Below are 25,399 nucleotides of genomic sequence, written 5' to 3'. Positions count from 1 at the left end.
CAGCTTCCCCCATAGACTCCAGCCTGAGCCAGGGCAGCTTTGGCACTGAGGGGACGGGCGCTGCTCCTGCAAGAGCTGTCACCTGTAAGAGCAGCCCCGAGGGTCCCCAAGGGCTCTGAGGGTCAGGGCGAGCGCAACCCGGCAGCTGGGGCCTCGCGCTTCGGCCGTGCGCCGGGGCAGGTGGGTGCAAAGGAGCAAAAATCGAGCGGAGGGAGCGAAACGTGGTGCCCGGCTGCACACGCGGCACGGCTCTGCCCGCTCCTCCCCACAAACAGCGTTGCAGTCAGGCCTTTCAGACAATCTTCCTTTAATACAAAGTCAATATATCTACATACACCGTGGTATGAAAACCACTTACTGTTTCAGTTTGAAATAACAGTGTGAAAGCAACAGCACTTTGCTCTCATACAAAGAAAAAAACATTCCCCCCCCTCCCCCCCCCCAACTCTTCCAGTAAGATTTTTGCTGCAACATACTTAGAAATTTGGGCAACTTTCACACAAATAAGAAGTAAAATCTCGAAGAAGCCTTTCGTTCTTTCTTTTTTTTTTTTTTTTTCTTTTTTTCAGTTAAAGACAGGAAAGAGTGTTGTGGGGTTTTCCGGGTAGCCCTGGGTGGCCACGATTACCCCGTCTAGAAAAATAAAAAAGGAAAGGGCAGAGGCAAGCAGTGCTCGGGGCGGCGCGTCTTTGCTGAGCCGGGCTGCCCTCTGCGCACATCAGCAAGACAGCGCCTTGCTGCGCACGATTTGCAAGATTATTGTCCCTGCAACCCCGTGCGCAGACTCGGGCTGCTCCTACCAGCCACCTTTGATGTTTGAGAGCTGTGTGGGTGCCTGTGTGTGCCGTGGGTCTGAAATCACTGTCGTTTTTAGCTTCAGCCATAAGACACTTAGCTTGTTTAGGCTCCCAGTTCATCACTGGCCCCGTTAGGACTGGGCAACGTGGGCACAGCGGAAGGGGAGTGTTGGCACTGCTGCCCCGTCGGGGCCTGCCTGCTGATCCCGCGCCCTTCCACGGACATGTGATATGTCTGAGCTTCAAAACATAAAAAAGAAAACAAAAACAAAACAAAAACAAAACCCAAAACCCAGAAACGACATTTTGTTCTTACATGAGCAAGTTGAACTTTTTAAATGGTAGAAAAGCAATATGTAGAAGTAGCAATTTGCACTGCATTTTTATATATCACAGCCATTACACGTAACATTTCTACAGTGAAAAAATAGACTGTCTTTGAACATAATATGAACAAATAAGCAAATTTTTCTTTTAAATTCATTGACTGATATCTTTGTCTTTTTTTAAAAAAAGGAAAAAATACACTATTTAAAAAAAAAAAAAAGTAATGTCACTTGTTACAGTTACATCGATACTTTAAAGCAAGCCACTCACAGTATATGCCATTGAATGCCTCTCACTCGATCTTTCCACCTTAGTTTTACAGCTAGGGCATGTTCGTAGCTGTGCCACTGGACCTGGGGTGCCGTGGTACTGGGACAGTCCTGAGAGTAGCTCTGCGTGGCTCCCGCGAGCCGCTGCGGTCAGAGGGGAGGGGTGGCAGCAAGAAGCAGGTGGCTTTTGGAAACAAATTTCTCAAGGGCGCTGCTCGGGCTCCTTTCAGAAAGCTGCTCCAGCCTTGGGAGGCAGGAACGGGCAGGGGCGGCCCAGCTGCCTGCAGCAGATGTGGGCCCGCGTGACTGTGCAAAGAGAAGGGGCAAGGGGCTGCCTTGCTGTACCGGGGGTCCCCGCCCTGCTTACGTTAACGCATCTGAGGGGCTGGATGTGCTGAAAAGGGGGGACAGACCCAGCCGTCAGTGAACCCAGCCCCGGGGAGCTGCCACCTCTACCGGTCCCGCCTGTGGGCGAGGGGAGGGGGCCGCACCACGCAGCCAGGGTGGGTTTTATACCTTTCTCTCTATAATTTTAAATATCCTAAAAAATAAATTTTGGAATTAGAAGAAATGAGGAATGTTCCAAGTATTCAAAATGTGAGTTATAAAACCTCTCGCGTGGCAGGGGCATTCAGTGAATGCTGTTTGCAAAGTGCCTGTAAGCCCAGAATCATCCCAATGTTGATACCGAGGTTATTAAGACTCCAGCTAGAAGAACTCCTGACCCTAAGTTTGCCTAAGTGTTGAGATTGAGCTTGTTTCTTTTCTCATCTTTTACAGAACACCTTCAACGCTGCAAGTGACTTCCTTTAAAGACTGCCAACTATATTAGTAAATAAACTGAACTCTAATGATGTAACCAAAGTCGGTTTCCTTCCCTTCTCCAGCGGTAACATTTTGCAAGGTGTGTTATAGCTTTTGGGTCTGTTTCATGATGTCCATACATCCTCCACAGCGAACACCACTTGAGGTAACAAGAGCAGTTCACCACTTAAAGCAGTCCTTCAGCAACCTCCTGAGCTGCCTCTTCACGGTCCAGGTTACAACATGGAGTTCCCGGAGGGGGTGTTCCTTTCAGTCCTTCTCCCTGCTCCCCAATGCATTGTCCAGATGAAAAGGTACTTCTGATTCAGTTTTGTAAGTTCAAGCGCTCCTCCTGGGTCAGAAGAGGCCTTCCAGGACTTAAGTGGTTGGTAGAGTCTGCACAACGGATGGCTTTTTATGTTGCATAGTGATCAAAACTTCCCAGATACTCCAGAGCTGCCTGGTAACAGAACTGGTATTCATCCTGCAACAGGAAAGAGCAACAGCGCTTCAGCCTCAGCGTTGGAGCAGCTCTTTGCGATCCCCACCCAGCTTTCCAGCTAACCGTCCTTGGGCAGGAACCATGCACAGGCTCAGAGAGCGGTGAAGTCATGGGAGAGGAAATCTCTTCCCTTTACTGTTTGTACATCTCATAGATACTAATATCCCACCCTTAACCTTTCTTTAGCTGTAGCCAAAAGGGGCTGTGTTCAGAGCAGGTGAGTCCTCCGAATCTCAGCAGCAGGGATGAAATGAGAATCGGGGTTGGCAGAGTGGGATGAAATTCTCATGAGAATTTCTAACAGTCAACTTTTTTCTTTTTAATTACCAAGTAAGGTAAAATCAGCAGTGCAGCCTGAGCCCGCTAATGCTTCAGGGAAGGTTTTGCTAGTGGTTAGAAAGGCACAAGTGTGCTCCATGCAGCCAGGGCAGCTGAGGGACTGGCCTGCAGCTCTCGTGCTTTGCTCCTCAGCACCCGGTGCCCAGTGCCCGAGCTGCGATAGGGGAAGGGTTCCCCACTCCACCTTACCTCCGTTTGCACCATAGCAGGTCGTTGTGTTCGCAGCATCTTTACTGTCTGGAAAATATCTACAACACCCTCATAACGCATTCTTTCCAGGACGATGCTCAGTGTGATAAACACTCCAGTCCTGCCCACGCCAGCACTGCAGAGAACGGGGTGGGGAAGAGACTTTAGGTTACAATTTTCAAATGGCTTCCTAAATGCTAAGGTTATAAAATGATCGAGCTAACAGCCCTGTCTTCTGAACATAAACATGTTAGAACTGGAAAGACTCAGTCAGTCCTCCAGCAGGTAGGAAATAGTAAAACTGTGAGCATGTGTGACCCAAACAAACTTCTGAGAGCCTGACATAGAAAATCAAAAGCTTTGGTAGTGGTAGACAGCATTCAGTGTGAAAATTGTTACTAATGTGTAACATTAGGCTTTTTGAATGAAATAATGTGGAGAACTCTGTGCTATGCATTATTCTCTCCTGTACGTGGGGATGGATGCACAATTCTTGCCATCAGCAGACATAGGCCAGCAGGGTTAGAGGCTCAGACTAGGCTGAGACTGGTAACAAAGTACTTATATAATTAATTCCAATTTTAAGAGTTGCTGAGGGTCCTATTCCATAATAGGATGGCATTTCTCTGTAACATAATAGTGGAGCTTGAGTCTCATCTCCAACTGTGTCTGCGGGTCAAAAATTTGTTAATACTATGGTTCCCATCTCCTTCAGAGTTATCAGCATTTCATGCCTCTGCTCTAGAGAGAGGAGAGGTCAAAGGCCTGCGGGCAATGCCTTGGTAAGAAAGGAGAGGAGTTTGGCTGGCAGAGGTAATCCCCTCCCCGGCTTTGTCTGGAAATCTGCAAGCGAAGATGGAGTGGGAAAGGAGAGAGATTTCTGCAGGATTTGAATTCCTTCTGCTCTTTTGACTCTCTAGCTGAATTAAGATGTTTGCATCCGCACATGCCTACCTGCAGTGGACAGAGATGGGGCCATCCTGCCCAAACTGTTCCTTTGTCTTATGCACCTGTCCGATGAAATCGATAAAACCTTCTCCCGACTTTGGCACGCCTTGTTCTGGCCAGTCAGTGAACTGGAACTGACGAACAGTTCGCGACTGCCCATCCTGCGGGAGGACACGACAGTAGTTAAAACATCCCGTATTCGTGCTGCTAAATACAAAAGACAAAAGCATTTTGTTGCAAGTTCATTAAGGGACACAAAATAATTAAACCAACTTTGAGTTGGACATGAGCGAGTGTATATATTATGATGAAGCTGCTCATCTTGCAGTTGACATTTCTGGAGTCAGCTTGTCAGTACAGATCTATACTCCTGGCAGGTGTCCTGAAAGCTCTGACCACTGCAAAGACTGCACAGATGGAGTCTACAGCAACGGAACATTCAAGGTGAGGTTATGGCCCCTCTATCAATCTTGAGGAAGAGTTGCCATAGTGTCAGAATTACAGTTGACAGGAAGATAAATCTTGTTCTACCAGCAGTGAAGAGGCATCCTTCCCAACCTTGCAAATAGAATTATCAGGTTCTATAATACCGGCACCCTCAAAAGCCCGGGAAGCTGCTTTGAGAGTGAGGGTTACATTCACTAAACAAATCTCAGTAGGTATTGAAATGCTTCCTTGTAGGAGAAGTCTGACATTGAATGTAAGATAGCTTGAGTGAATGTGCCCTTTTGAATATGAGTAACAGTGGCTCCTCTTAAAACTAGAAAAGAAGTGTAAACCTTCTCTAGGGCAAACTTTGTCCTTTGCAGATGTGTTTTCCCTAACTGTTTAGGGAGATATTAATTTTTGCCTTCATCTAAAATGAGCTGCAAGTAAAACTAAAAGCTTGGTGCATCTCTGGCAAAGTGACTCAATATTATTAGTGAGCAGAGGCTAGAAAACTACTTTCAATTTCTAAGAAAATGTATTCAAGTTCAGTTTATCTGTGTTTGTGTGTTCTCTTCCTTATCACAACTAAGCTCTCCTCCACTGATTATACTCCCCAGACTTTTGTGTAGGAAGTGTTTACACCTCAATCTTTGTTAGAGGAGCCAAAACAAGCCAAACTTGCTTTTTGTAAGCCACCTTCCCTACTGCATGTGTTTGAGCTGCTCCAGCCCACGCCCAGCTATAATCCTCCAGTGAAAGCTCCAAGCAGACAGCACATCATGCAGCACTTACCCTGGCATCAGTGACCTTGAATTCTCGCAGGATGTACTGAGGCATGTTGTATTCGGCCATGGGATCCACTACAAAGTACTGGTACCGGGCAGAGCGCTCCGCTGGCCAGTACTGATGGCACTTTTCCTGCCAAGGGGCAAGAAACATCTCTGTTAGCCCTCGTGCTGTAGGCTTCCCCCATCCTTCTCCTTAGCACCCACTTACCCGACCCATCTCGCGAAGCTTGGTCAACATCACGACAATGGTGGAGTTGTTCTCCCATAGCATCCGCCAGAAGTCTTCGGTAGTCTCTGCCAGAGGCCCTTGAGTAGCAATGTATGCCTTCTGCTGCCTGAAACAGAGCACGCAGCCCGGGGGGAGGTCGGGGTGGGGAGAATGCATAAGGACTTGGCAGAAGCTTTGGTGAACACATATAAAGGCTGAAGATTTGGAAAACAACTAGACCTACTGCAGAAGAACTAGAAGGGTACAAGGTCTAAAGGGGCAGGAGGGGATGTTTGGTGCTAATACTCAAAAAAGAGCCAACGGTGCAGTCTTCTCCAATTACGGTTTCGGAGGACTAAATCCAGACTAATCTGGCAGGATGCGCTAAATGGAGGAACATGACATACACCACATTTCTGGAACCAGAACCTGTATTTTCTGGGATTGTCTACACAGCACCAAGATTTGAAGAGCCAGCTGCAAAGCTGCCCAAGCCCAGCAGCCCCAGCTAGATCCAGGGCTGCTGCATGCACCTGGAGGTGAGAAAAATATATATGTGGGGTTGCTTTGTACCCTTTGCTAGGGCTTGGCTTCAGCTGACTGGGCTCTGGGCATTACCAACGGAGGCTGCAGTTCCTAGAGCTGAAACACACAGCACATATTGCCTGTGGGAAGCTGTCATAATTGCAACATTCCCAAATCCCAAAAGCAATAAAAAAGGCTAATCTGTTTTGTAGAAGCCTCTCTTCAGCAAAATCCACCCCCCCTCAGCAGTGCTGAGTGTTTAGGACTGGCACCTGGAGAGGGGTTTCATTTGTTTGCTTTAGGGGAGAGGTAATTTTAAGACCACAGAGAATAAACTTTATCCAAATGCTGTATTTGAGTCGTTACATGGATTGCTGGCCATCGGCAAGAGGGAATTTCCCTCTACAATTGCACCATTGTTTGCAGCACACATATGGGACAGAACAACAGCCCTGGGACGGCCAGTCCATCTGTCTGTCAGTACTTCCACATCCTCTGAACCAACCCGGTCTGCTAAGTTAACTCCCTGGCAGTTTAGGGGGCAGCAAGGTTGCTGTTTACCTGTAGCCATCAATAAAGCTGGCATTGATGTAGTCTGACCCTTCCACTCCTCTGATGGGCTGAAGGCAGACCCGCGTGGTCTCGTATGGCATGATGTTGACAAGGCGATTCTTGAACTTGTTGCATGGGAGGTTGGCACTGATGAACCTGGAGGTGTGGGCTTTGGAGTTGGCGAGTCGCTGGAGGCAAAAGCAGAGTCACGCCCGTTAGTTCAGCTCCTGGCTGCCCCTGTTTTTGTCAGGCCCCTACTCCAGCCCATTTTTCTTGTTGTACTATGTTGCTCTGCCTTGTGCGTCTCCTTTTTTCAGGGGAACAAACAGAGGTTGATAGACGTTTTCCCCGGCAAAACGTTCAAATAGTAATAAAAAAGAAGTAAAAAACCCAATCTAAGGAGGAAGCAAATTCAATCTGGAGTTGAAATGACCGGCCAAGCCTCTTGCAACAGCAACATGGTTCCCCTGGGAACCACGACAGCAGAAGTCAGAATAATTACTTCTCTAACGTGGAACCAAAAAGTTCCCATCAGCCCTAGAAGGGCTCCCTGTCTGTTGCCCAGGAGTGGAAGCAGAACAAAGCTCCACTTATGAATACAGAGCATCCCCAGCTCCCTGTCCTCATTCTTTCTTCAATGAAAAAAAGACTAATTCTAAGTCAAGCCATTTTTTTTTAAATACTAGGATTTTTGAGCTCAGAGCTTCCAGAACAGTTGCATGTGTTGCTTGGGCTATCAGTCACAGCTGTGGGAGAAGAACTATAACCCACCCTGCGGTGAGTGTACTATAAAAGCCCAAACGAGGCTCACCTCTCAAGGAGAACCAATGCGTGGCTCTCTTCATCACACTGACCCTCGTTAACTTCTTCCATTGCATAAACCTAGATATTTCCATGCATGGGCCCACGTCATTTCCCTGCCTGTCTCTTGTATCGTCCAGTGCAAACAGAAGCAAAGGCAGCACTGTCCCCATTCAAGCCTTTGCGAGCCTGCTGGGCAGTACGTGCCCTTACCTTGAACTCCAGCTCCATGCCTGTCACGTGCTCTCCAACTTCAATCTGTGCCAGTTTCTGGATGTAAGTGTAGAGATTCCTAGCTGGGACCTCTGTGTTGCCGCAAGCAACCGCCTCGAGCAAGGCATCGTGTATAAAGCTGTACTGGTCTTCTGTCTGCACCATGTAGTTGCGCTGTGACCTCATGAGGGTAACATGCCCGTAAATGTCCACTGTCTTCTCATGTTTTATCCTCTCCAGCATGGCATCGATCACAATGAAGCAGCCGGTTCGTCCGACTCCCGCACTGAAAGGAAAGGGAGAAAAATAAGTGATGGACAGTTCCTCCACTGACACTGTCACAGATGCTCCCGTGTGTGAGCACAGTGCTGCGCTGGTGCTAGTAAAACCTGCACTGGAACCTAAAACGCTGTTCATCTGAGGCCCACGCCCAGGGGCTCGTGCTGTCACGATGCCAGGGGGAGGCTCCTGGAGTTCGGAGCCCACACGTGGAAAGGTCCCCTCATCTGTGCCAGCCTTTATGCAGCAGGGCTCAGGCTTAGACCCAGCGAGCTTGCAATGTGCAGAGATTCGCTTCGCGTCTCAGCTCAGCTTAGTCCCCCCCCGCAAAAAAGTTTGATCTTAAGTCATCCGAGGACAGGAGATGAAGAGTTGTCTCTGGTAGCGTGCCTATTGCCCCTCAATAGTGATCTGCGCCATTTCCCACGCCTCTTCATCTGTGGCATCCCCATGATGTGAGCTCTCCTGGCAGACGCACAATTATGACAACTCTACGTAGGGGGCTCTGGACCTGAACAAAAGGCTGGCACGATCTAAAGGCTTAAAAAGCATGTTTAATCACTCAGATCTTTCAGCAGCTGAGAAACTACTGATGTTGTAATGAGTAACATGCATCACCCCTTTACCTAAATGTTTTTGTACATTGAGGTAACATCAAACTTGTGTGTAAAGGCATTCATGAATCAGCAGGGCTCCGTGGGTCTACACATTTGCCATTGCTAATAAAGGGTTTCCTCTTACTATTCCAGTGCAGTCTCTTTTTTCATAAAGCCCCCTTGATCTCTGTTAATTAGACTGCCTAACACCTGAACCAAGCAGGTGACTGGAGCTTTGGCAAGAATTTAGCAGCTGATCTGGGAGCTGGTTCATGCACCTTGTGAGCTGACAGTTCTCTTTATTCATTTTCTGAGAGGTGCACGATAATTGCCGTCTGCAAGGTTAGCGATAAGTCGCCCACTTACAAAGACTGTTTAAATGGCATCCTCTAGGAGAGGCAGGATTAGCGTCCCCCAACTGCCTGTTAAATTCTGATGTCGCTTTCCTCAGCGCTGCCTCACCTGTGGGCTCCTCCGCATCCTCCTGAGGAACGCAGGGATTTATCTAAGTTGAGGCTGCAAGCATTCCTCGCTGGATTGTAAATTGAATTAGGGAATGCCACAAGCCCACAGGGGCCTTCAGGTTGTCACTTTCAGAAAGGCTGCAGCACTCAAAAAACTCTCTTTCAATCACTGTCAGCTCTCCCTCTGACAGCTCAGGCGACTCTGCCTCCCAGCACCCTATGAAGCAATGCTCAGGCTCCCACTTTATCATCCTCCTTTCCCACTGTGACAAGGAAACGGCCCTACACGCTCCGGAAACATATGCCAATACAACACCGGGAGCTTCCCCTTGCTAACAACGTCCGAGTGATGTGGTGCCAAGCAAACCACTCATCTCAGGAAATTCGGCTCTGAACGAAAACCCCAAGAATGCACTGTGCAGCTCCAGCCTGCTGCGCACTTGCTAGGAGACTATACACGTCTCTGAAAAGAAGATTCCTCCTGGAATGCAAATCAACATCTTACTGAACTTTTGCCTCCCTTGCAGATAAGCCACGTGCAAGAGCGAGATGAAGAAAATCAGTACCTGCAGTGCACCACGATTGGGCCAGCATCAGGGGGGTTGCAGGTTTTCACCCGCCTCAGAAAAGCCAAGAACGGGGTGGGGTATTCGGGTACGCCGTGGTCAGGCCACGCGGTGAACTGGAACTGGCGGACCTCCCGCTTCTCACTGGAGCCATTCTGCAAAGACGCAAGAGCAACAAGAGTGACGTGAGGGGCCAGCACAACCCCACGCCCTGCCCGCACCGGGCGAGGAGGACGGCGTGCTGTCACCCATCTCAGGGGAAGACACAGGAGCGGGAGAAAGTTCACCTTGTGAAGGGAGAACGTCCGAACGCAGAACGTGGCCAATTCAATGGTATCGAGTAACGTCACTTGAATCATTCCGTAGGTGTCTGTACCCCGGCCCGGCCAGTACTGGTCGCACTTTATCTGGAAGACAAGAGGCATGGCTGAACTCGGGGACAAACCCTGCTCTGCAGGAGAAGCTCATTCCAGAACTGCCCTGACATTACAGGTGAAGCTGGCCAGCTTGCAAAGCGGAGGAAAGGTGCAAGAAACGGCTCTTTCCAGAGCACCACAATAGGGAGAGTCCCAGCATGAAAAGCTCCTACTGACTAAGCACTGGCTTTGATGCACCACATCAATCATGTAGACAATAGACTTGAATGATCCTGAAGATTAGAGGGAACGTACCAGGGCTTGTTAAACAAGAGAACTGAACGTGAAACCTGCCACATGATTAACTCCAAGACAGAGCTACAGAGCATGCTGGGATTGAGTGTCCTCTTCTGTTGGAGCAGGTAGAAATCTCCCACTGACATAAATGTGGGCTGCTGATGAAAGAGAAAAGCATTCCTCCAATCCCCCAGGATTATGACTAACTAGTCATCTCTCATGCATCTCACCCGTGATTTCTCCTCCAGCTTAGTCATCATAACAATAGTAGCTGAACGCTGCTCCCACACCATCCTCCAAAAGTCTCCAAAGGTCTCCGGCAGCGGCCCCTGCGTGGCAATGTAGGCATTCTGCTTCCGGTAGCCATCAATGTAGTTGGCGTTAATGTAATCACTGCCCACAATTCCTGTATTAAATCAGCAAAAGGGAGTTAGTGGATTGTGCAGGACAAGACTATGTAGCTGGGAAACGAGATCTTTGCAGGAGTGCTGCTAAGAGACAGTTCCCCTGCTAAAACACTTGAGCCTTCGTTTCTTAGCGTAGCAGGCTTGCTGGGTTAGAAGCAGTGCTGGGAACAACAGGCTCTTTGCAAGTTTGTCCCAGCCGAAGCTCCTGCTTTGTAACTCTGCTTATAGGGAGACAATTTTTTTTTTGCAAAAGACATTAAGGAGACTAAATATCAAGCCTTAAAACCATTTTGTTCTTACTGCTGTTGCCAATAGGAGCAAAAGTCCTGGTCTAGGGTTTTTGCTTCACTGGTCTCAAATACAAGAAGAAAAAAGTTCTTGTCCCAGGACGCACGGAGTCTGGGTAGCGAATGCAGCTGGCTGATGGCAGCACAGTCCATCCCAGGCAGGCAGATGCAGCCGGATAAAACCAGGCTGGATCCAGCCAGTAAAGGAGGTGGCTTTGAAACGACAGGCTGTGACTCGCTTTAAGTTGTACACTGCCATTTTTAGGAGGGTTTTTTTTTCTTTCTTTTTGCATGGGTTACAGGCTATTGAGTTACAGCTGCCTGCTTGTGTCCTTGTTTGAGGGGTTTGATGTGACTGGCAGGAGGTGCTGCCAGAGAGGATAGGGTGATGGGGACGTGGCAGGAGAAAACGGCACTGGAGTTAAAATGGACACTGGCATGCGTCGATGTGCAGCTTCAGCTTTAGAGAGCCTCCGAGATTGGCACGGAGGATTTGCACTATTTGGAGGTTTGGCCCATTCCTAATTACAGCAGAGCAGCTGGCAGTGTTGGCAGCTTTCTGCTAACCTAAGATTAACTCGGTACAGAAACACTTAACTCCTGTCTCGAGGGGGAGCCAAGGGTGGGGAGCAGCACCAGTATGAAATGGGTTGCTGCTCCTCGTCCTGCTGTAGCACTAGGCATTGCTGCTGCTGTTGGCTAGGTGCAATCCGCTCCGAGCTGCCTGCCAGTCCTCAAGGGTACTTGGTAATTTCAGCTGCTGGTGGAAATGGCTTTTGATTAAATTTCTGGAGAGTTCCCTGCCTCCACTCCTTCCCAATCTGAAATTTCAGGAGTGAGAGCGGCTGTGCAGCAGCAGCGGGAACGTGATCAAGGCTGAGCTCCCAGAATTAATCTCCCCCCGCAGCCCCCTCGGGCCCACTCTGTAATTTAAAATGGTGGCCGTGAGCCCCGGCAACGTTTCGCTGCGTGACAGGCCCAGTTACAGAGAAGTCACTGAATTAGAGCCGCTACTTCTTCCTGACCAAGCAGATGCCGACAGTCTGCAGCCTTGACAAATCCAGATTTAAAACAAAAAGAAAAACAACAACTCATTCCTCCAGCCCTTCTCATCTTCCAGCCCTCAGTATAAAATACAGCCCGGGAGGAAGGAACACGCTAGCCAAGGCAAGCCTGAACCTCTCAGAAGACGGAAAATTAAACCCGGGCGCCCCGTACTCGTGCTGCCATCAGTGCCGGGGCAGAGCTGAGGCTGCTCCCTGCCTCCAGCCCGCTGCCTCCGCTCTCCCGAGCGCGGACACCGGCCCAAAGTGCCCTTCGCTGCGACACTTCTGCACTGCTCTTCTCCCTCGAATGACAAGGCAACTTTTTAAAGACTTAGCTTTCCTCGGCTCATGCAATATTAATCTCGGCAGGAAAACAAGCCAGAACACAGTCAGCTTCACAATGAGAAAAGTTTACAATCCTCTAAAGGCAGACAGGACCAATCCAGATTTGTGCAGCTTTTTGGCAAAACCACCATGATCTTTGTTGTCTCAGAAACAGCAATTCCACTTCCCTCCGTCCCTCAGAGTTATCTTGAAATAGGCAGATTATTCTAGCAATTCCCTTGTCACTAAGGCTTCCAAATTAACCTTTAAATTCACTAGGGGCTTATTAACACATCCCATATCCTCTCTGCTCAGCTGATCAGCTCTTGGCAGTGCAAGGCTGGCTGGAAATGCTTTATCTGCACAGCATAGCCACATGCAGCCCAAGAGGATAAGACTCAAATATCATCCCACCAGCAGCAACCAAAGGAGGTCCCACCATCAGAACTCCACCTCACGCCACCAACAGCCCTACTTTTCCTAGCTTGCACCAGTGCAACTCTGTCAAGGGTCACAAGCTGTAAATTTTCCGACTGCACCATCTCTCACACAAGCAGCTTAAGGAACAATATATGACCTACCAGGCTAACACTAAACCTTTGCTATTTTCAGCCTTTCAGGGGCCAGGACTGCAGCAGGAGCTTCGTATTAAGTGATTTTTAGATCTGTACAACTCAACAACCATAGCTTTGCTATGTTGTTGACACTCGTAGTTGTACAATTAGCCTTCTGCTTACTTCTCATTCATCTGCCATACAGATACACTTCACATCCACTGCCACCCACTGCCTTCTTCCTGCTTTACTCGGAAACCTATTGAGCAGGGAGCTCCGAGGAAAGAGAAAGACAGTCGCTTGATAAACCAGCCTTTGAAATGAGAGATTGCCGCTCCGGGGAATATGTCAGTCACCAGAACTGAACAAATGCACGGTTTACACAGGTCCTTCCTGCTTCCCAGGGAGATGCGAAGGGAAAAATAGAAACGGAGGGTAACAGGCAAGGGAGGAGAGCGTGTGCGATATTCTGCCCTGCAGAAACCTGAGCCTAACGCAAACCTGGGGAGCGGAGGCCGCTACAGTACCTTCGATGGGCAGCAGAATGACGCGGGAGTGGTCGTAGGCAATCACGTTAGCGTAACGGTTTTTGGGCTTGTTCACTTCGAGGTTCGAGTGCTCCCAGGTGAACTGCTGGCCAGGGTCAATGGACTGGAGGAATCAGGAAAGAAAACAGAATAGTCAGAGAGGAGAGAAGCAGCAAATCAAGCTCGGAGTACCTTGCTCCAAACGGGACAGACCGGGGCTGATGGTCTAGCTGAGGAAACACAGCATTCACCATTTTCTTCCCTCAAGAACAGATCTTTGCTGTGGAAAAGCCCCAGCCCCATGGCATAACGTGCTCCCATCCCACCTCCCTGGCCCCAAGCAGCACCCGAGATAATTCCCCCTCCGGCACGAGGCAGTGCAGCACAGCGGCAGGGCGATCGCGGGCTGCCGTACGGAGGCCTCGAATCACGGCTCTGCCGCGACTGCACAGGGTTAGCTACAGCCCGGCGTCGCTGCCGAACGGCAGCCACCACCGCATCAGGCTGTACTTATGAAGCGATGAAGAGGCTAAATCCGTGCACGGTTAAACTGAATAACGATTAACAGGGCATCAATATACCAGCATCTCGGTGAGCACTAATACCTGGGGACCGTAACATTTAAGCTAGGACGAGCTTTGCAGCCAGTACGCAAGCGGGCTACGAAACCCCAGCGATAAACCCGCCAGTCAGACACAGCAGCGCTTGGGACTGCGAAGGCTCAGGTCTCCCAGGTGCGGAGGGTGGAGAGGGCGCCGGGAAGGGACCGGCCCCGGCCCCGGCCCCGGCCCGCGCGGCAGGGAGGCAGCGCATCTCCTGGGCAGGCAAGGGTTACGGGAGCCGGCCCGAAGGACCGGCATCAACACAGCTCCTTCCTCCACGGGATGAAGCAGTAAACAATGAAACGCGCTGGAGAGAAAAATCCTCTCTGCCTGTCCTGGTGATTTATGCCAGCTTTGGTGCCTTTCCTTTTTTTTTTTTTTTTTTTTTTTTTTTGAAAGTCCAGCTGTCCCAGATATGGAAATTAGGTTAATTACGTTTACCTCTAAATCCGTAGCCAGAGAATTAAATAAAACAAGGGCTTAATTCCTTCATCATTTTGCAGAGCCCTAGGGGTTTGCTGCAACCGGAGGCTTGGCAGAGCGCATCAAGCCATGCTTCCCGCTGCTCCCTCTCGCTGCCCGCTCCTGGCCGGTGCGGACGTGGCCGCTTGCCTCGACCAGGCCCTCCAAGCTCCCAGGAGCTCGCAGCGCTCAGCCCTGGCCCGGCACCCGCGTCCCCTGGCCTCCCTCCGCCACGCCGACCCCGAGCTTGCCGGGCGCAGCTCGGCTCCGGTGGTTGTGGCAGTGCTGGTACCAAAACCACGCGACACTAACGCCCTCCTGCACTCTCGCAGCGGAGCGTTTCTAACTAATGGGTATTTATACTGTCGTAATGTGTCTGTTTGCTCTCTATCCCTCTAATCTCGCCTTGCATTCATTTCATTAGCGATGTTTGTTTAGCTCTGGCTCTCCCACTGGAGGAGGCTGGGCTGGAACTAAGCCAGGGCACTTGGGATATTGCGTTATGCAAATCAGTCTTTGAAATCTGGGCAGAGCACATTAACAGCCGGCTGCTCCCCCCGCCCCATGCGCCAATAAGGGCCGAGAGACCCCAGCAGAGCGAACGCGCCTTTTCCCCTGCCCAAGCCCCCTTCCCGGGCGAGGAGCTGCGACTGCAGAGCTGCTTTACGCCTGCCGCTATTTGCAAGCCAGAGCGGGGAGAAAAGCATCCGAGAAGGAGTCCTTTGTTCAGAAAGCATCCCCTCATGCTCTGCCCGCAAACAGAACGAGGCAGTCTAGACTAGTTATTAGACTAAAAATATCAGGGCATTTTATGTCTTTGAACAGCAGCAACAAAAAAAATTCAGGCATATGTTCAATCTGCAATGAAAGCAGCTCGCGTAATGATGCGCCGGGTGCCTGGCAGCACCGGGCAGTCGCGCCAGGATTTAACCAGTGCTGATGCAGCCACGATAGATCTCGGGAGCGGAGGGCAGCCGGGCTGTGCAGGGGCACCGTCCTTCCCCTCGCGGGTGACGAGGGGCTACGAGCCTCTCCTCAGTCTGCCTCCAGACTGGCCCTACCTGCAAGCCGGGCATTTTACAGTCCACAATATTCATTTGAAATGCAAGTCCAGCAGCCGCAGATCTGCCTGGCTGCTCACCCACAGGACCCCATTTGAGTACCCAAACATTTGCAAGAAGGAGAAATAAGAGTACAAAAAAACCCAGACAAGACAAGGCACAAATCATCCTGTTTTCTCAGGTTTAGCCCAGTGGCCCTGCTGACTGCGTCAGCTGCAGAGGATATACTGTCCGTCTCGCCTAACTTCAGCTATCTAAACACGGGATGTCTAGTCCAAGGCTTCGGTCTCTCCCCATTCAGCAGCAAGAGACAGGCATGCACAAGGACAGCTCCATCTCCTCCCACCAGTCTAAAACTGGGAGAATAATCAGTCATCTCACGGAGATGCATCTGCCTTCATGAAGACAGCTTAGGCCCCTGTCTCAGAAAGATGCCCAGGCTTTGGTCAGGAAAAGCCCATGGGTTAAGCCCCTTTCCTGTTCATTATCTGGAACCAAATCTAGCAAAGCACTGAGCAAGTGCTTAATTCTAAAGGCATGAATAGCTCTTTGATTTCAACTGATCAGATCCTTTAATAACCCTGTTTATTTGGATGAAGGCTTGTCTAAATGTCCTAGTTCCCTGCTTCTGCACACCCATGCACAGCACCCACTCTTGCTCATACCTCATACTCTTGGGATAATTTCAGGTTATCATTGGCTTTGAGATGTTCTGTGTGTTCAGCCAGCTCGGAAACAGGGATTGGTGGGTGGCTGAGCATACCTAAAAGACAAGACAGCAGGGAGAGAATCTCATTTAATAATAACTAAGAAAAATGCACAACCGTTGCATATTTTATAAGAAAGAAGAAACAAGAAAGAAAAAATTACAATGTAAGATCTGCAATGAAAGTAGGGAGGTTAGAAGAGAAGAATTCAGGGCTCGAAATTGTGTCCTTGGAAGTAAAATAAATAAATAAATAAATAAATAAAAATCAAGGAAATAAAAATAACGGTGAAATGAGAGTGTTCCCATGATGGCCCCATTCTCAATGTGTAAATCAGAAGAAATCAAAAAGGAAAATCCAAAGAGCAGATGCGTGTTAGCGATTCCAAGAGTGGACTTAAAATGAGCAAACGCTGCCGGAGGAACCTATGCAGCAAACGTTACAGCACCCGCAATGATCGTTAGACAAACTCCAACACAAAAGAAGGGAAGGGGCAGGGATCCAGCCAACCATGGTGATGTGGGGCAAGGGAAGGGAATGCAGATGGGGGGAAGCAGGGGAGGCTTTTCGAGAATTGTCCTTTGCACATCACTGGCTCTCTAAGCTTCTTGGGGAGCTCACGGACCCAGTGGTCATCGCTCCAAGAAGGTACCCTGACCTGGAAGTGTCAAGCACTGGCTCCCCTTCCTGCTCATCTGGGACAGAACTGCCAGAGATGTTCCTTCTACAGCAGAGCCCGCAGACGGCCAGTGCTGGTGGGTCCTCGCCCTCCCATCAGCAGCTCAAGGGTGGGCTGCACCTACCCGGGCAACAGACTCCACTGGGGGAAGGTCATCAGCTCCCGTGGTGGAGAGGCAAAAGATCCTTTTGCCCCTTCCCAACCTGGGACATGGGAGACAGTCTGCTGGGGAGACCAACGCCTCAAGACCCTGGTTCACCTGCTTCCCTTGCAATTCTCGCCAACACGGAGCTGTGCTTGCACTGAGGCGGGCAGAGGAACGGCCAGAGAACAGACTGGATCTTCTCCAAGACATACTGGTACTGAGGGAGCCACGCTGCTTCAGACTGGTCAGACTGAAGGCACATCTTGGCCACGAGCTGGGCTGAGCAGCAAAGGCACAGTTGTTTTTTGGCTAAAAAAAGCATGATCCTGCTCTTGGAGGTGCAGCTGGAGCTCTGGGAAGAGAAGAGATCCTTCCCTTCCTACCTTCTCAAATAGCTATGCAACAAATCAAGGTGGAAAAGCTCTCCATGCTTTGCTCATCTGCATTGGATCATGTTTTTCCAAAGGCTTCTCCATGCTGTGTGCCAGCCAATTCTGCTACAAACCACAGCAGACAGGCGAAGACAGCAGCATGCCAAGAAGCCCTGGGCAGTGCCCCCAATGAGAAGGACAGGAGTGGAGAAGAGATGGAAGCAAGGGAGAATTTCGAGCCCCGTGGGTGTTGGTGTGTGACAAAGCAGCGGCGGTGGCAGCAGCATGGTCAGATACTCTGAAAACTCAGCACAGAGATGGCAAAGCAAGCATGACATCCTCAGTTTTACAGTAAGTCCTAGAGAGATGCTGCCTCCCCCCAGGCCTGAGCACGGGGCGAGCCTGCCACAGAGCGGGGATTTGAGCCACCACTCAAACAGGGCTTTTTCTAAGCTAACTAGACATCCATTTCCAGCACAAGGAAGTTTGGCTGAAAATGGAAGAGAGCACAGAGGGGAGGAGTAGACCAAAAAAGCCCACAAAAATATCCCCAAAGCATTCTGGAGGCTGCACTGGCTCCATTCTGGTCTGCAGGGGATCACAGCATAAAGTTTCACGGCTCATGGAGGCAAAGTTTCTGGTCAATCCCTTGCTATTCTGTAGCCCATTTCACCTGGAGAAGGGTTTCTCCTTTGCCACCCACCCTAGACTGGAGGGTGGCCGCAGTCCACCCCGGCACGGCGGCCCTGGATGCAGGCTGGGGGTGTTGGGAGGAGCTGGTCCTCTCTCTGCCCGCGTGGGGAGGGCAGAGCCATCCTGCCTGCGATGCCAATGTGCAGAGACCAGCTCTGTTAATATCGGATATATTCAGTTCCGTGTCTGTCCTTCTGCCTTTGAAAGCAAGGGCTGAAGAGGGCAGGAAACATACCTTGAGCTGGAGCATGAAAGCAAAGCCGAGCCCTACCCAGAGCAACTGCTGGCAACTCAGTACACTGTCTCCAGCTTTGTGCACGTCACCCCCTCACTGACTTCTTCCCACCTGGGCTGGAAAGCAGCCGGGCACCGCTCAGCCCGGCTGCCACCGCCCGACTGCTGCAAAAAGCTATAGAGATTATTTGCTAAAGTGTGGTGAGAAACACAGTGCCATAAATGAAATCCCAAACAATGATCACACAGGTTTAAAAAAAGAACAAAAAAAACAGAAAAACACCACCAAGAAGCCCAGTAACAACAAGCAAGCGAGAAAAAACAAAACAAAGCCCAGCTGCTCTTTGGCTAGGGAGCTGCAGAGCAACACGTGCCATTGCATCTGAGCACGTGGGGCTGCATGGGAAAGACCCAGGGTGCCAAGCTGGAACGAAAAGTCACATTCCCCTTGAAGGCAGCGCAAAGTTTCCTTTGCAAAAGCCCCAGTAAAAATCCTCAGCGTGACCTGGTCCTGAGAAACATCTGTCTCTTTGCCGGAACAAAAACTGGTGGAGAGCACATGGGAACCCACCTCGGCGCTGCCGCTAAGGACCGAAAGCTCCTTGGCGGATCGATTGCTAGGGTCCTTTATAACGAAACCAGGCCGGAAACCTCGGCAGTGATAAACACTTTCCTAGCCAAAATGCCAAGCGCATCGGGCTCCCACGGAGGTCCAGGAGGAGCGTTAGAGCAAACAAGCCGGGAGCAGTGCTTTGCAGGGCACTGTCAGCGCCGCGGCATCAGCCGCAGCAGCTTCTCTTTTGTTTGCTGTGATTCACTCCCTCTCTTTGGACGCCGGGGGAAAGGGCTCGCGGGCTGCTTTGCTCAGCTGCCTGCCCGGCTCTCGTGCTGGGAGGCCGCACGGGGTGGACTGGGACAGCAGAGCCTGGGCAGGAGCTCTCTGCAAAACAGCAAAGTCCTTCCTGCTTAAATCCAGCATTTGGATTAAAATAGCCAGAAAACTGTCCCAACCCTCAGCTCCCTGACCACAAGCAGCATGTGCATGGTTCTTCACATTTGTCAGCTAAAAACTGCCATCTATTTCCCTGCCAAAAAAAAGGAAAAAAAAAAAAAAAAGAAAAAAAATCAAACCCAAAAAGCACCCAGCAACGCTGGGATCTTGGCTTCTAACGGGGATGAAGCCTTTCAGAGCCAGTCTCATCTAACGTTTCAATCACTTCAATATCTCTAATCTTATCACAAAAGACTTGATTCTCTGTGCACCAGCCAGCTCACCAGCAACGTCACCCTCACATCTGCTGCACGGGCCGGAGCCCGCCGGTCCCAGCGGAGGAACGGCGGCCGGATGGCACCTCGCGCAAAACCCTCCGGGCAGAGGGCCGGGGAGAGGCCGCTCCTCCCGCTGCTGCTGGAGCACGCCGATGCCAAGCCACAGGCACCTGCCGCAGATGGGAAACGGCCCTCTTCCTAGTTTCTCATGAAAAGGTGCCTCTCCGAAGAGAGGGAGGGGAATCGTCATCTGCAGCTAGTTTTCTCTTTCCCGGCGTTATGGAGCGCTGAGCACAAAACCGCAGGCACGCACGCGTCCAACGCGGGCACACGGGTGCACAAAAGCTCGCTTTCCGCCCATGAATAAATACGAGGGACATAAAGCCAGGCTGCAGAAAGGAAACATCTTTGACAGTGGGGAGAAAAGGAAGCCACAAAACCCGTGTTTTTCTCCCAAGAGAGCCACAGAAGGACAGGCAGCGTCTCACTGGACTACCAGGGGCTCTATTCTCCTGCTCCCGCTCTCCTCTTTGCAAAAGGCCTCTTGTTCAGTACTGTAAAACTGGAAGCGCAGTTCAGACAAACAGATGGCACAGAAAAGGAATGAAATGGGCAAACACCGCAGGAACACAGAGAATTTGGCAAAAAAGAAAAAAAAACAACAAAAACAACAGGAACAGAACAGAATTGGAAAGGAAAAATGACAAAAGAGAAAAAATAATAACGGGGGAAAAAAAAAATGAAACCAACAGGAACAAAAACACACAGGAACTAACTTTCAAAGTCAAACTCAGGGTCACTGAGAGGGCTGCTCAGACCAGAATCTGCAGAAAACAGTAAAAAATAAATAAATAAAATATACACTTTTTAAAAAATTTCATGCTAATAAAAAAACAAAAAACAACATAAATCTAAAGAGGAAAAGAAAGTTATTTTTTGTGCTGATTAGGCAGGGACAGGGCCACTGGGATTTGCTCTCCTTTCCCCCCCTCTGCGGACGCTCACACCTTCTCCCCTCCCCACTTCCCCCCACTTGGCTGCTGGGCACAGGATGGAGGTTCCCTGGTTGCTGGGCCCTAGGGCACCTGGCTGGAGAAGAGACCATGGGCTCCTTTTTAAGCCATAATATATTTAATTTGAATGGCTGGACAACAGCTATAAAGTCTTCCACCTGCCAATTGCACCACAATCTCTCCATGGCCACCAACGTCCTTCAAGCTCTGATCTTCCAGCTATTCCCATTTTGACCCAACTGCTAGCACAAGTCTGTGGGAGGCAGGTGACCAACTCTCCCAAATCCTTTACAACCCTTTCCTGCTTTACAAACTGTATAGCAGAATAAACCAACAGCCGGAAAGCTCTCTTTGGCTAGATAACGTTACAAAGAAAAGTTGGCAGGATCGTCTTCAAGCTAGACCGGACAAACCGGAGCAGCCTTTTGGGATCTGCAGACCTTTGTCTAGCAGAGTCTTAGCGACTGGCACGTTCTAGCTACCTTTCGAGAGCCTCTTAGACCAAGAGTTCAGAGATCCAGCATGACCAAACCAGCCTGGCCAGCAGAAGACAGACTCACTCATCTATTGCTCACATCAAGTGAAGATAGCAGGTGCCCTGAGCTGGCTCCTGCTCCGCAAGGGCAGGGAAAAATAACCACTGAAGGAAACAGAGGCAACAACGCTCCAGCTGCTTCCCAGCCTCAGGGCCACAACCGGAGTACTTCTCTCCGTTTAGGTCTCGCACAGGGGGTGCAGCTCTTCCTCTGGCTCTCGAGCCACCAGCTGGAGCACCCAAAAGCCAGTCTGAACAGTCCCCAGGGCAGCTGCCACCCCGTATAAAACGCTGAGCCCAGGCAGATGCCAACTGCTGCTGAGCTGCAGCGGGGCGGCCTCAAAAGAAGCCACTTACACAAAGGGTGAAACAGCCAGGAAAGCAGCAGGCTCTCAAGCTTTCCAAGCAGTGCCCTGCTCAGTCCCTCGCTCTGGGTCCCTTGCACGCTCGGAGGGACAGCGGACTGCTCCTCCACTGCACTGCTGCAGACCTACAACACCTCCAGGCTCTCCTGCAACAGCACCACTGAGCAAGAGCTGATGTAGGGACCCAGCTGCAGCTGAATCACCCTGCATCCAGTCCCTGCCGGCTGCATTGAACCTGCCCCAACCCTTAGCTGAGACTTAACTGTTCCCAAGCTTGGCCTCATGGCATGGGTTGCTCTCAACTCTTTTTGATACAAACACCTCAGTCCAGCGCGGCCTTTGTGCTTCCCCAACGATCCCTGCCCTCTGGGTACCCATCAGCTCAGCAACCTCACCCTAAGAGAACTCAGACAACGCTAAGGACAGGACTGGGAAGGGAGGGGGAAACAAGAGCTGCAGAAACATTACTAACAAGCACAAAACAGCAAAAAAATACAAACAAACTGAAAACAACAGCCAGCCCCCCAAAAGCGCAATAAATTCCCTTCCAACTTCTCAAGCACCAGGAACTCGGAAGCGGAGCTGTGTACCAGCGCGCGGGCACTGCTCAGCATCGCCAAGTGTCTGTCTGCAGGAGGACATGGCCGTGCCGGGGCCGTGTCAGTGGTGGCTTGCAGAGGTGCCATGCAGGCAGCTTAGACATGCATGTACATGGGGACACGCGTGTACAGAAAGGAGGGTGCATCGTGCCTCTCTGCCAGGGAGTTAAGTGCAGTTACTAGCTAGCTCAGCAGCTGGTGGCAGTGATGGCACGTACACTAAGCAAAGAAATGCTGCCTCATCTGCACGAGGCAACCAGCTGCCTGCCTTTCTCCTCCCAACCCACAGGGCAGGCCTGGTTCCTAACAGGAGCACTCGGTGCCTCTGCAGAAAGCACCAGTTACGGATGCGGTCGGAGCAGCGCGGCTGGGCAGCCTGCCACGCTCGGCCCTACAGCCTCCGGGGATCCTCCAGCGCGAGGCACAGAGCTGCGCGGCAGCATTGGTGGTCTGGCAAGCTCAGCACAGCCACGGCACTTGCAGCTGTGTACTTAGCCTAGAATGCACCAATTTAGCTGAGTATCCAGAAAAGCCCTTCTTCCTGCCTTGCAGTTGTTGGCCAGAGCCTGTGCAAGGCCCTTGTGGTTTCCCAGCAAAGGTTTCTTTCAGCATAGCATAGATAAGGCTTGAGATTCCTTGGCTGTATCGTAGGTTAGCACTGGGTCTCAAAGGCAGCACTGCAGCAGCCTCAATGCAGGCAGGAAGAGGCTGAGGAAAGGGCAGTTGCTCCAATCCTGCCTTCCCAGGGACAGAGGCTGGTTTGCAGCCGGTTACCTGGAGTCTGGAAGTTGATGCGCCTCATTTCCACAGGGTCCTTAGGGTGGTGAGGGGTGATCTCAGCGTTGTTCAGGAGGCATTTTGTCCGTGGCTCTGAATCTTTCCGTTTGCTTTTAGGAAAAAAAGAGAAACAAAAAAAACCAAAAAGACAAAACACCTTAGCTTATGGGCCTTTTAGTCCTTTCAGCCACGCAGGTCATGTTCAGACCTGAGTGCAGCTCCCACAGAAACCAGGCCCAGATGCAGCCATGTCCTGAACAAGGGTGTAAGTTACATAAAACATGTCAGAAAAGGGAGGAAGTCTGGAAGGTTTTATCAGCAAAGTATTTGATGGGTTTACAATGGCCCAGCAGCCCCCCAGCAGCTTTCAGACAAGTCTGGAAGTTCCCCCTTCTCACAGCAGAAGTTCAGGCAAGCAGCAAGAAGCAGCTGAGGTGCTGTGCACTCACACCTGAGCCTCCCCGCACACACAAGCCTCCACTGAACTCTGCAGAGCTCTGCAAGTAGAAACGTTCCAATTCTGGCCAAGCCATTTGCAGCCTGAAAGAACCAGAGCCAACATAATCATTTGGAAAAGTACAGAATCTCCTGGCTGTGTCCTTGGACATAAAGTACTGATATTTCTCTCTTGGCTTGTTTAGGAGTTCTCAGTGCCTCATTGCAGACAGAGAAGTCAGAGCAGTGTTTTTCAATGGTTTTTGATCTGTGGAACCCTAAAAATCTGAGGTCAAAAACAGTGTAGATGCATCCTCTCCCATCACAGCTGTGCCTGCTGAGATCTGTCCTACCTCCTTGCCAGAAACTGAAGCCCTCTTCAACCTGCCAGCTGAGCTGCAATGTAAGTGCTTCCTAACGTATTTTGTTCAAAACAGGTTAGGTTAGCTGAAGCAGTTTAAAAGTCTTTGCTGACCTGGCTCATTCTGCTTGAAAAGATTTTGGAAGTAAAGCCCAGCACTGATCTGAAGAAGTGATAACCTGTGGCAGGGGACAGTGACAAGCCGCTGGAAGTGGAACTTCTCCAGCAGGCAGAGATCATGTACCCACACCCTGGGGCTTGCAAATATTGCTCTAGCCCATCTGGTAAGATGGCTGAAGAGATCCTTGCCTTCTCTGTTTGGGTTGCACAGATGTCTCCAATAATATGCCTACAGCAGTAACAGCAATTGCTTAGGTAGAGAGGAGGTTTATTAAGTACATTTTTCGCTGTCCCTTAATGTCATTAATAGTTAGAGGAAGAGGCATGAGCCTTGCCAGCCCTGCATGGGGCAGCACTTTGAAATTACACCACTTTGCAGTTTGGGAGTAGTTAGTTTTTGCCACAGTTTGAAAATGGCTGTTAATCGTTCACTGGCCAAACCCATCAGTTACTTCCAGTGAAAGCTCTCCCAGCCTTGGAAATGGTCTGAAATAATTCTCATTTCGCAGTCATAAACCAACTCTGCTAGAAGTCCCTGGCTGATGTGGCAAGGATGGCTTTTGCAATGGGGTGAGGATGGCTCAGCTGGTGAGATTCTGCTTCCAGGATGCCAGAGGCTCAGGGACAGCCTGTATGGAGCAATCAGACATGGAGAAAACCCTCTCTTGCCTCTGACTGCAACACAAACGGGTGTTTCTCTGCTCCATTAACCCAACATTTTATGAGCCGTTTACTGTCACTGCTGCTCAGCTTGAAATAGGGCCATTGTATTTAGGAATAGACAAGCAGGAGAAGGCTGGACTTTCTCTGCTTTTTCTGCCCCGATTCAAACATGCTTTTGTGCAAGTCCAATGCAGGGCATCTTTTAGGACAGAGCTAGCAGTAGGAACTGTACCAACAAAGCCCCACCACCAGAGACAGCGAACACTGCCTAACACGCAGCCAGCCCAGCAAGAAAGGACCTAAGTAAATGGCAAATCCGGTATTCTTACCTGTCTGGCTTGCTGTCCAGGAAAGCAGTAAGTGGAGAGAAGACAAGACAAATGTTCAGGTTAGAAAGGAGCTGCAGAGGAAGGGGGAAGCATTTGCTCAGCTCTAACCCTGGTAACACAGGTGGAAGGTAGGACCAGCAGAGATTCCCCAGTTAGACTGGTGCTAATGAACAGCAACAAGGAACACCTGAGTCCCTGCTCCACAGAGCACCTGTGTGTCCAGCGAGTCATACTTGCTGGGACACAAAAGACACTCCCATGGGTATAAGCAAACATGTCTGTGCAGATGAAAGATGGAGTAGGGCTAATAGAGCCTCCTCCATAATGGGTACTAGATTTCCCAGCTAAGGACACCCTGCAGTTGCCATCCTGGCCCTTCTCTCAATCTGCTGTGCTCAGCCTCTGCTTCCTTTCTTGTCATCTTTCACTGCACAGCGAGGGCTGTGTGTGCTCAAGGGGCCCTCATCCCCATGCACGCACCACGAGCTGCTCAGAAAGTGAAGGAAAGGGGGTGGTTTCCAGGGGTTGTTTCCTCCTCTTTCCTGCGGACTCGCATGACACCCCTATTGCTGCTGCTCTTGTCCC

General features: G+C 50.4%; 1 protein-coding gene across 10 annotated transcripts in view; it reads right to left on the bottom strand.

Annotated features, from left to right (window-relative positions):
- Positions 1-290: 290 nt before the first annotated feature.
- Positions 291-25,399, bottom strand: part of PTPRS (protein tyrosine phosphatase receptor type S) — a 138,879-nt gene continuing 113,770 nt past the window's right edge. For 5 of the 10 annotated variants that reach the window (XM_064497516.1, XM_064497517.1, XM_026105943.2 and 2 more), the window contains 15 exons: positions 24,815-24,826; positions 22,904-23,016; positions 20,394-20,441; positions 16,185-16,282; positions 13,395-13,518; positions 10,480-10,655; positions 9,884-10,003; positions 9,597-9,751; positions 7,692-7,977; positions 6,687-6,865; positions 5,601-5,727; positions 5,397-5,522; positions 4,182-4,336; positions 3,228-3,363; positions 291-2,681 (listed from right to left, as the gene is read on the bottom strand). In XM_064497516.1, coding sequence (XP_064353586.1) covers positions 2,613-2,681; positions 3,228-3,363; positions 4,182-4,336; positions 5,397-5,522; positions 5,601-5,727; positions 6,687-6,865; positions 7,692-7,977; positions 9,597-9,751; positions 9,884-10,003; positions 10,480-10,655; positions 13,395-13,518; positions 16,185-16,282; positions 20,394-20,441; positions 22,904-23,016; positions 24,815-24,826 — 1,924 coding nt within the window. In that variant the 3' untranslated portion in view covers positions 291-2,612. The remainder of the gene's footprint in view (positions 2,682-3,227; positions 3,364-4,181; positions 4,337-5,396; positions 5,523-5,600; positions 5,728-6,686; positions 6,866-7,691; positions 7,978-9,596; positions 9,752-9,883; positions 10,004-10,479; positions 10,656-13,394; positions 13,519-16,184; positions 16,283-20,393; positions 20,442-22,903; positions 23,017-24,814; positions 24,827-25,399) is intronic. The other 5 variants (XM_026105945.2, XM_026105950.2, XM_026105946.2 and 2 more) reach the window with 3 other exon arrangements.

This window comes from Dromaius novaehollandiae, chromosome 25, assembly GCF_036370855.1.
Source record: "Dromaius novaehollandiae isolate bDroNov1 chromosome 25, bDroNov1.hap1, whole genome shotgun sequence".
Classification (NCBI taxonomy): domain Eukaryota; kingdom Metazoa; phylum Chordata; class Aves; order Casuariiformes; family Dromaiidae; genus Dromaius; species Dromaius novaehollandiae.
This window is presented reverse-complemented; position numbering and strand designations above follow the sequence as displayed.